Here is a 12,140-nt window from a genome sequence, read left to right as displayed (position 1 = left end):
TTACATTAGATAATCATTATAAATACTTCCCTGTTTATCATTAATTTTTCAAAAAGTTTTCTGATAAAATATATGGCATATAATTTTGACGCTGAATTATCATAAACTAAAAATAAAAATAAAAAAAAAACATTTAAGCTAATATTTCCAAGCAATGTCCGCATAACACGTGCTTTGAAACAATGTACACTACGTGATATATCATGCCACATGGTACAAAACAATATGCATATGATAGGTAATATTTATCAGATCAATACACAAATCTAAACAACATGGTCGTCTGCCAGTACAGATCCTGTGTATACAGTGGGGTGTATTCCCTTTCTGGGAAATGCCGCTACCCTTCATTAGGTATCATTGGAATAGCTTGTCATCCTCCTGACAGTGCTGCTCGCTGTCCATTATTTTGTAGTACCATGGAAACCTCTGATGTAGTTGTATTTCTACCCTAGACTGGCTTCACGCGATCGAAGTCATGGATTAGAACACCCCGCATTGCTTATTATATCGACACATACATTAAAAATGTATTTTACTCGTATTAATAATTAATCATGTGGCAAGGCGTTCAGTCCAAACCCTGTTGATAAGTGTAGATACGGGAGAACAGGCGACAAACATAAAGCCGGGTGACAATGTCAAGATCGAAACCATCCCAGACAACAGAAATGTTATCATATATATATAACTATGGAGATAATTTGTTTTGTTAATAAGTTGAATCGATACATTTTGAAGTTATAATTATAAGTACACAAGGATATAAATCGATAACAAATTGATTGAATGTCATTCATGAGAACTATGTGTTGACTTTCGTCTGGCAATGGGAGTACCCAGCGGTGCCAGTTTGTTGAAAGATACTAATTAGTAGGATAAACAACTCGGGATGTCTGGTCGGGGCAGACGGCCCACGGAAACTACTGATGATGGGTCCGACGATGACCAATTCGAGGCCTTCAGAGAGATCATACGGACCATCCGGTCAAGGAAGTCCAAGCGTCCGGTCAGTCAACAGTCATCTGGGCCCAGTACAGCTCAAGCCAGGAGTGTCCAGGAAACGCCATCCGTGGATCTCAACTTATACCAAAATGGAGAGCATACAGAATACAGCTTTCCTGAAGAAGAGGTAGAAGAGGAACCACGTCATACTCCAGTAAGTTTCCATTGGAATACGTTTTCAGTTTTTGGTTTTTATTAATCAAATGTTTGTGGGAAACGTCATTGGACAACATGTATTGCAAAATTGTTTCATTCACTTATCGTTTAATCTAAACCAGTAAGTTTTACATGTTCTGATTGCGTTTATGAATACTTGTTGGTCGCATCTCGGCGACAAATGAAAATAATAAACTAACTTTACTATCGCAATAGTCTTTAGGTGCTTTGTCAAGACAGTTGCATTTATAAACAAACAGTAGGAATTTATCAGAGGGTTTTTATGAAGTTATCGTCACACACGTTACAGAAGATTTACTAATGTGCTTGTCTTGGAAAGGGTCTAAGGGAAATTTTAACTGAAAGTGCGTTCATGTGAAAATACTACCTTGAAATCGTTCTTTCATGTTAACTATAATTTATAGTAAGAGATAAGAACTACATGGCATTTTGATATTGGATCCAGGTGGTTTGATGGATAACAAATGCAAGTTAAACAAAGTTAAGACAAAATCAAAAATCTGATACTTCTATATATGAATCTAAATTTTCTCCAATGGGTTCACGAGTACCCATTGGAACAGATAAAACAGCAAATGATATATGTTTTCTTTGTTGAAATTTAATTTTTGGGATTAGTTTTGTTTAAAATTATCATTTAAACAATAGTTCAATGCCATCAGAGTTGCTTTGCCCACTCGTACATCTCTGTTGTTTGTTCAAATGGTTGATGTATTCAGTTATAAGTCGCATGATTTGTTGCGCTTGTTTGTCATTGAAACAGATCTAAAAATATACATCAGGATCTATTATACTGATAATTCTTATCATTGGAGGTCGCTGACATCAGAAAGCATAAATATTTATATTAATAAACTGTCATGTAAATCAATAACATAAACCCTATCGTAATAGATACTGTATATGCAAAATTATTTGACTCTCTGCACTGGGTGTTGTGAACTTTATATTAACTAACACTAACAACAATTCTTTTTGTATGCAAATGGAATGAGACTTTCTTATCCAACTTTAGTTGGTTGGTGGAATGGTCAGGTACCAATGAAATTTTCAGGAAATAAAGTAAAATAAATAGAAAACGGTACAACCCAATCATTTACCCGCTAAAACTAGTAGTAAATCTGCTAACTACAAAATAACGAATCACTGGGCAAAATACATCACTGAACTTTTTTCTTTAGGTTATTATAAATAGTAAAAACACAAACAAACAATGACAAAGTAACGAAATCTCAATCCAAATTGATGCCACAGCGATAAATCATGAAGTAAAAATTGAACCACGAGACTCGAGTCAAGAAATAAAACTATGCACATTTGTGTTCATTCCAAGGTCACTCACAATGCACATTTATGTCTAATCCAAAGACGCTTATCATGCACGTTTGTGTCTAATCCAAAGACCCTTATCGTGTACGTTTGTGTCTATTCCAAAGACGTCTACTATGTACGTTTGTGTCCAATCCAAAGACGTTTACCATGTACGTTTGTGTCCAATCCAAAGACGCCTACCATGTACGTTTGTGTCCAATCCAAAGACGTTTACCATGTACGTTTGTGTCCAATCCAAAGACGTTTACCATGTACGTTTGTGTCCAATCCAAAGACGCCTACCATGTACGTTTGTGTCCAATCCAAAGACGCCTACCATGTATGTTTGTGTCATGTACGTTTGTGTCCAATCCAAAGACGCCTTACCATGTACGTTTGTGTCCAATCCAAAGACGTTTACCATGTACGTTTGTGTCCAATCCAAAGACGCCTACCATGTACGTTTGTGTCCAATCCAAAGACGTTTACCATGTACGTTTGTGTCCAATCCAAAGACGCCTACCATGTACGTTTGTGTCCATTCCAAAGACGTTTACCATGTACGTTTGTGTCTAATCCAAAGACGCCTACCATGTACGTTTGTGTCCAATCCAAAGACGTTTACCATGTACGTTTGTGTCCAATCCAAAGACGTTTACCATGTACGTTTGTGTCTAATCCAAAGACACCTACCATGTACGTTTGTGTCTAATCCAAAGACGCCTACCATGTACGTTTGTGTCCAATCCAAAGACGTTTACCATGTACGTTTGTGTCCATTCCAAAGACGTTTACCATGTACATTTGTGTCTAATCCAAAGACGCCTACTATGTACGTTTGTGTTCAATCCAAAGACGTTTACCATGTACGTTTGTGTCCATTCCAAAGACGTTTACCATGTACGTTTGTGTCCAATACAAAGACGTTTACCATGTACGTTTTGTGTCTAATCCAAAGACGCCTACCATGTACGTTTGTGTCCAATACAAAGACGCCTTACCCATGTACGTTTGTGTCTAATCCAAAGAGGCGCTACCAAGTACGTTTGTGTCCCAATACAAAGGATATTTACATGTACGTTTGTGTCTAATCCAAAGACGTACCATGTACGTTTTTGTGTCCAATCCAAAGACGCCTACCATGTACGTTTGTGTCCAATACAAAGACGCCTACCATGTACGTTTTTGTCTAATCCAAAGACGCCTACCATGTACGTTTGTGTCCAATACAAAGACGTTTACCATGTACGTTTGTGTCCAATCCAAAGACGTTTACCATGTACGTTTGTGTCCAATCCAAAGACGTTTACCATGTACGTTTGTGTCCAATCCAAAGACGTTTACCATGTACGTTTGTGTCCAATACAAAGACGTTTACCATGTACGTTTGTGTGTCCAATTTTGTCCAAAAGACGCCTACCATGTACATTTGTGTCTAATCCAAAGACGCCTAACCATGTACGTTTGTGTCCAATACTAAAGACGCTACCATGTATGTTTTGTGTCCAATCCAAAGACGCCTACCATGTACGTTTGTGTCCAATCCAAAGACGTTTACCATGTACGTTTGTGTCTAATCCAAAGACGCCTACCATGCACGTTTGTGTCCAATCCAAAGACGTTTACCATGTACGTTTGTGTCTAATCCAAAGACGCCTACCATGTACGTTTGTGTCCAATCCAAAGACGCCTACCATGTACGTTTGTGTCCAATCCAAAGACGCCTACCATGTACGTTTGTGTCCAATCCAAAGACGCCTACCATGTACGTTTGTGTCCAATACAAAGACGCCAATACCATGTATGTTTTTGTGTCCAATCCAAAGACGCCTACCATGTACGTTTGTGTCTAATACAAAGACGCCTACCATGTACGTTTGTGTCGAATCCCGAGACGCCTACCATGTACGTTTGTGTCCAATCCAAAGACGTTTACCATGTACGTTTGTGTCTAATCCAAAGACGCCTACCATGTACGTTTGTGTCGAATCCAAAGACGCCTACCATGTACGTTTGTGTCCAATCCAAAGACGCCCTACCATGTACGTTTGTGTCCAATACAAAGACGCCTACCATCATGTACGTTTGTACGTTTGTGTCCAATCCAAAGACGCCTACCATGTACGTTTGTGTCCAATCCAAAAGACGTTTTACCATGTACGTTTGTGTCCAATATCCAAAGACGCCTACCATGTACGTTTGTGTCCAATCCAAAGACGCCTACCATGTACGTTTGTGTCCAATACAAAGACGTCTACCATGTACGTTTGTGTCCAATCCAAAGACGTTTAACCATGTACGTTTTGTGTCCAATCCAAAGACGTTTACCATGTACGTTTTATGTCCAATCCAAAGACGTTTACCATGTACGTTTGTGTCTAATCAAAAGACGCCTACCATGCACGTTTGTGTCCAATCAAAAGACGCCTACCATGTACGTTTGTGTCCAATCCAAAGACGCCTACCATGTACGTTTGTGTCCAATCCAAAGACGCCTATCCATGTTACGTTTGTGTCCAATACAAAAGACGCCTACCATGTACGTTTGTGTCCAATCCAAAGACGCCTACCATGTGTTACGTTTGTGTCCCAATCCAAAGGACGTTTACCATGTACGTTTGTGTCGAATCCAAAGACGCCTACCATGTACGTTTGTGTCCAATCCAAAGACGCCTACCATGTACGTTTGTGTCTAATCCAAAGACGCCTACCATGTACGTTTGTGTCCAATCCAAAGACGCCTACCATGTACGTTTGTGTCTAATCCAAAGACGCCTACCATGTACGTTTGTGTTCAATACAAAGACGCCTACCATGTACGTTTTTATCTAATCCAAAGACGCCTACCATGTACGTTTGTGTCAATACAAAGACGTTAAACATGTACGTTTGTGTCTAATCCAAAGACGCCTACAATGTACGTTTGTGTCCAATACAAAGACGTTTACCATGTATTTTGTGTCCAATATAAAGACGTTTACCATGTACGTTTGTGTCCAATCCAAAGACACCTACCATGCACGTTTGTATCCAATCCAAAGACGCCTACCATGTACGTTTGTGTCATCCAAAGACGTTTATCATGTAATTTTGTGTCCAAAGACGTTAACCATGTACGTTTGTGTCCGAATCCAAAGACGCCTTTACCATGTACGTTTGTGTCCAATTCAAAGACAACCTACCATGTAATCCAAAAGACGTTTGTGTCCAATCCAAAGACGTTTACCATGTACCGTTTGTGTCTAATCCAAAGACGCCTACCATGTACGTTTGTGTCCAATCCAAAGACGCCTACCATGTACGTTTGTGTCCAATACAAAGACGTTTACCATGTACGTTTGTGTCCAATCTAAAGACGCCTACCATGTACGTTTGTGTCCAATCCAAAGACGCCTACCATGTACGTTTGTGTCCAATACAAAGACGTTTACCATGTACGTTTGTGTCCAATCCAAAGACGCCTACCATGTACGTTTGTGTCCAATCCAAAGACGTTTACCATGTACGTTTGTGTCCAATCCAAAGACGTTTACCATGTACGTTTGTGTCCAATCCAAAGACGTTTACCATGTACGTTTGTGTCCAATCCAAAGACGTTTACCATGTACGTTTGTGTCCAATACAAAGACGTTTACCATGTACGTTTGTGTCCAATCCAAAGACGTTTACCATTTACGTTTGTGTCCAATCCAAAGACGTTTACCATGTACGTTTGTGTCCAATCCAAAGACGTTTACCATGTACGTTTGTGTCTAATCCAAAGACGCCTACCATGTACGTTTGTGTCCAATCCAAAGACGCCTACCATGTACGTTTGTGTCTAATCCAAAGACGCCTACCATGTACGTTTGTGTCCAATACAAAGACGCCTACCATGTACGTTTGTGTCTAATCCAAAGACGCCTACCATGTACGTTTGTGTCCAATACAAAGACGTTTACCATGTATTTTGTGTCCAATATAAAGACGTTTACCATGTATGTTTGTGTCCAATCCAAAGACGCCTACCATGTACGTTTGTGTCCAATCCAAAGACGACCTACCATGTACGTTTGTTGTCTTAATCCAAAGACGCCTACCATGTACGTTTGTGTCCAATCCAAAGACGTTTACCATGTACGTTTGTGTCCAATCCAAAGACGCCTACCATGTACGTTTGTGTCCAATCCAAAGACGTTTACCATGTACGTTTGTGTCCAATCCAAAGACGCCTACCATGTACGTTTGTGTCCAATCCAAAGACGCCTACCAAACGTTTGTGTCCAATCCAAAGACGCCTACCATGTACGTTTGTGTCCAATATGAAAGACGTTACCACATGTACATTTGTGTCTAATCCAAAGACGCCTACCATGTAACGTTTGTGTCCAACCAAAGACGTTTACCATGTACGTTTGTGTCCAATCCAAAGACGCCTACTATGTACGTTTGTGTCCAATCCAAAGACGTTTACCATGTACGTTTTGTGTCCAATCTAATCCAAAGACGTTTGTGTCCTACGTTTCATGTACGTTTGTGTCCAATCCAAAGACGCCTTACCATGTACCTTTGTGTCCAATTCAAAGACGTTTACCATGTACGTTTGTGTCCAATACAAAGATGTTTACCATGTACGTTTGTGTCCAATCCAAAGACGTTTACCATGTACGTTTGTGTCCAATCTAAAGAAGTTTACCATGTACGTTTGTGTCCAATTCAAAGACGTTTACCATGTACGTTTGTGTCCAATACAAAGACGTTTACCATGAACGTTTGTGTCCAATCCAAAGACGTTTACCATGCACGTTTTTGTCCAATTCAAAGACGTTTACCATGTACGTTTGTGTCTAATCCAAAGATGCCTACCATATACGTTTGTGTTTAATCCAAAGACGCCTACCATGCACGTTTGTGTCCATACCAAAGACGTTTACCATGATGTACGTTTGTGTCCAATCCACAAAGACGCCTACCATGTACTTTTGTGTCCAATACAAAGTGACGTTTACCATGTACGTTTGTGTCTCAATCCAAAGACGCCTACCATGCACGTTTGTGTCCAATCTAAAGACATTTACCATGTACGTTTGTGTCCAATCCAAAGACGCCTACCATATACGTTTGTGTCCAATCCAAAGACGTTTACCATGTACGTTTGTGTCCTATCCAAAGACGTTAACCATGTAGTTTGTGTCTAATATAAAGACGTTTACCATGTACGTTTGTGTCCAATCCAAAGACTCCTACCATGTACGTTTGTGTCTAATCCAAAGACGCCTACCATGTACGTTTGTGTCCAATCCAAAGACGTTTACCATGTACGTTTGTGTTCCAATCCAATAAAGACGTTTACCATGTACGTTTGTGTCCAATAAAGACGTTTACCATGTACGTTTGTGTCCAATCCAAAGACGTTTACCATGTACGTTTGTGTCCAATCCAAAGACGTTTACCATGTACGTTTGTGTCCAATCCAAAGACGCCTACCATGTACGTTTGTGTCCAATCCAAAGACGTTTACCATGTACGTTTGTGTCCAATCCAAAGACGTTTACCATGTACGTTTGTGTCCAATCCAAAGACGTTTACCATGTACGTTTGTGTCTAATCCAAAGACGCCTACCATGTACGTTTGTGTCCAATCCAAAGACGCCTACCATGTACGTTTGTGTCTAATCCAAAGACGCCTACCATGTACGTTTGTGTCCAATACAAAGACGTTTACCATGTATTTTGTGTCCAATATAAAGACGTTTACCATGTATGTTTGTGTCCAATCCAAAGACACCTACCATGCACGTTTGTATTCAATCCAAAGACGTTCATCATGTACGTTTATGTCTAATCCAAAGACGCCTACCTTGTACGTTTGTGTCCAATCCAAAGACGTTTACCATGTACGTTTGTGTCTAATCAAAAGAATCCAAAAGACGCCTACCATGTACGTTTGTGTCCAATCCAAAGACGTTTACCATGTACGTTTGTGTCCAATCTAAAGACGCCTACCATGCACGTTTGTGTCCAATCCAAAGACGCCTACCATGTACGTTTGTGTCCAATCCAAAGACGTTTACCATGTACGTTTGTGTCCAATACAAAGACGTTTACCATGTACGTTTGTGTCCAATCCAAAGACGCCTACCATGTACGTTTGTGTCTTATCCCCAAGACGCATACCATGTACGTTTGTGTCCAATCCAAAGACGTTAACCATGTACGTTTGTGTCCAATATAAAGACGTTTACCATGGACGTTTGTGTCCAATCTAAAGAAGTTTACCATGTACGTTTGTGTCCAATTCAAAGACGTTTACCATGTACGTTTGTATCCAATACAAAGATGTTTACCATATACGTTTGTGTCCAATCCAAAGACGTTTACCATGTACGTTTGTGTCCAATACAAAGACGTTTACCATGGACGTTTGTCTCCAATCTAAAGACGTTTACCATGTACGTTTGTGTCCAATCCAAAGACGTTTACCATGTACTACGTTCTTTGTGTCCAATACAAAGACGTTTACCATGTACCTTTGTGTCCAATCCAAAGACGACGTTTACCATGTACGTTTGTGTCCAATCCAAAGACGTTTACCATGTACGTTTGTGTCCAATTCCAAAGACGTTTACCATGTACGTTTGTGTCCAATACAAAGACGTTTACCATGTACTTGTGTCCAATACAAGACGTACCATGTTTTTGTGTCCAATCCAAAGACGTTACCATGTACGTTTGTGTCCAATCCAAAGACGTTTACCATGTACGTTTGTGTCCAATTCAAAGACGTTTACCATGTACGTTTGTGTCCAATACAAAGACGTTTACCATGTACGTTTGTGTCCAATCCAAAGACGTTTACCATGTACGTTTGTGTCCAATCCAAAGACGTTTACCATGTACGTTTGTGTCCAATACAAAGACGTTTACCATGTACCTTTGTGTCCAATTCAAAGACGTTTACCATGTACGTTTGTGTCCAATACAAAGACGTTTACCATGTACGTTTGTGTCCAATACAAAGATGTTTACCATGTACGTTTGTGTCCAATACAAAGACGTTTACCATGTACGTTTGTGTCCAATCAAAGACTTTACCATGTAGAATCAAAGACGTTTACCATGTACGTTTGTGTCCAATACAAAGACGTTACCATGTACCTTTGTGTCCAATCAAAGACGTTTACCATGTACGTTTGTGTCCAATCAAAGACGTTTACCATGTACGTTTGTGTCCAATACAAAGACGTTTACCATGTACGTTTGTGTCCAATCCAAAGACGTTTACCATGTACGTTTGTGTCCAATACAAAGACGTTTACCATGTACGTTTGTGTCCTATCCAAAAGACGTTTACCATGTACGTTTGTGTCCAATACAAAAGACGTTACCATGTACGTTTTGTGTCCAATCCAAAGACGTTTACCATGTACCATGTGTCCAATTCAAAGACGTTTACCATGTACGTTTGTGTCCAATTCAAAGACGTTTACCATGTACGTTTGTGTCCAATTCAAAGACGTTTACCATGTACGTTTGTGTCCAATACAAAGACTTTACCATGTACCTTTGTGTCCAATACAAAGACGTTACCATGTACGTTTGTGTCCAATACAAAGACGTTTACCATGTACGTTTGTGTCCAATTCAAAGACGTTTACCATGTACGTTTGTGTCCAATACAAAGACGTTTACCATGTACGTTTGTGTCCAATTCCAAAGACGTTACCATGTACCTTTTGTGTCCAATTAAAGACGTTTACCATGTATTTGTGTCCAATACAAAGACGTTTTACCATGTACGTTTGTGTCCAATTCAAAGACGTTTACCATGTACGTTTGTGTCCAATTCAAAGACGTTTTCCATGTACGTTTGTGTCCAATACAAAGACGTTTTACCATGTACCTTTTGTATCCAATACCAAGACGCCTACCCATGTACGTTTGTGTCCAATACAAAGATGTTTACCATGTACGTTTGTGTCCAATACAAAGATGTTTACCATGTACCTTTGTGTCCAATACAAAGATGTTTACCATGTACGTTTGTGTCCAATACAAAGATGTTTACCATGTACGTTTGTGTCCAATCCAAAGACGCCTACCATGTACTATTGTGTCCAAACCAAAGACGTTTACCATGTAGGTTTGTGTCTAATCCAAAGACGCCTATCACGCACGTTTATGTCTAATCTAAAGATGTTTGCCATGTACTTTTCTACATTTAAATCCAATATGATAACATAGAATGTTTTCCATGTTTTATGGTTCACGGTGTTGGTCAAAAAGTCGAAGATCTGACTGTAATATATATATAATATATATAAATATATTTTTACAATTATTTAATTATTCTAAATTTATATGTTACAAATATATTTTAAACAGACCTTCAACCACTTAAGAACCGGTGACATGTCTTGCCCAAGGGACAGCACCCAGTGTGTGGCCTCCTCGGGAGCCGAACGTCTGAATAAATACTTACAGTGATATTAAACGGATGGAACCGAACTTTAAAAAAAATTGATGTCACTCAAGTTCACTGCATCTGCTAATTATATCATTAAATATCGATTATATATACATATATATATAAAGGGCGAGTATACTATAATGACACTGATATCAGACATCGTCAACACATTGCCAAGGGTAAACCCCAGAGGACCCGCCAACATTGTAAAAGTAGTAGCTACAAAGAAAGCCTACAATACTACAAACACTATAAGTTCTGGCTATATTAATCCAGCTGATTTTTTTTTCAAAATATTTCCTACATTGTCAATATGTTATTATCCTTCCTGTCATATTTAATATCACCTGCTTGTTTTTTCTTGTAACAAAAAATATGGTTATGAGTAGTTCCCGCATAATTTATAATAGTAGGGTGTTTTCAACCACGAAAACATGATAATTATAAATACTTAAAGATTATATTAATTACTCGTACTTCAAATTGCTGTTTCTATTTGGTATTACTTAGTAACACAATGTTTAGTCAGGTGGCTTTACTTCTGTTAGGTTTTTTGGGGTTCCGTGGGCATTTCTTTATGAAGCTTGACGTCATATACCAAAATGTTTAGTAGGTTATCCTCTTTCAGAAAAATAATGGTGACAGTTTTGTCAGATTTGAGCGCAAATTATGCTGGAACCAAAATAAAAAACAAAAACAAATATATACGGAAAAAATCGGAAAAAAAATCTCAGAAACCTTAGGTATCAACAAATATTGATACATTTTACATTAACAAAACAGAAGAAGAAATTTCTTAAAACAAAGTTTTTAAAACAAACTATTCTAAATTATATCTTTTCTTAATGATTTTTTTTTTTATATTTTTAGTTCTATAAAATCTCACTAATATATAATTAAATGCAGCCTTTACAGCATGCGTGGACAATTTGAACTTGGTGTCTGTATTTAAAACGGGGTAAATTTCTTTCGACAACAGCGTTTATATTATATATATATATATATATATATATATATATAACCATAATTAAATACATCGACTTTTTGATGTGTGTGTAGGAAATGTTATCGGAAATCATATTTCCAATCATATTTCAAATCACCTTTACAGGTAATAGATTACACGGAAGGACTTTAACAATTTAAATTGTTAATTACATGACGTGTTTTTTTACCAAAATAAAAAACAAAAACAACT

The 12,140-nt window shown here is 38.4% G+C and overlaps 1 protein-coding gene across 1 annotated transcript in view; it reads left to right on the top strand.

The window, feature by feature from the left end:
* The first annotated feature begins 615 nt into the window (after window positions 1-615).
* LOC138328631 (caldesmon-like) overlaps window positions 616-12,140 on the top strand; it is a 33,321-nt gene continuing 21,796 nt past the window's right edge. Inside the window, exon 1 of the mRNA XM_069275483.1 lies at window positions 616-1,159. Within this exon, the coding sequence (XP_069131584.1) occupies window positions 893-1,159 (267 nt within the window). The 5' untranslated portion in view covers window positions 616-892. The remainder of the gene's footprint in view (window positions 1,160-12,140) is intronic.

Source organism: Argopecten irradians, chromosome 1 (genome assembly GCF_041381155.1).
Source record: "Argopecten irradians isolate NY chromosome 1, Ai_NY, whole genome shotgun sequence".
Classification (NCBI taxonomy): domain Eukaryota; kingdom Metazoa; phylum Mollusca; class Bivalvia; order Pectinida; family Pectinidae; genus Argopecten; species Argopecten irradians.
Note: the sequence above shows the minus strand (reverse complement) of the source record. Positions and strands in the feature narration are given on the sequence as shown.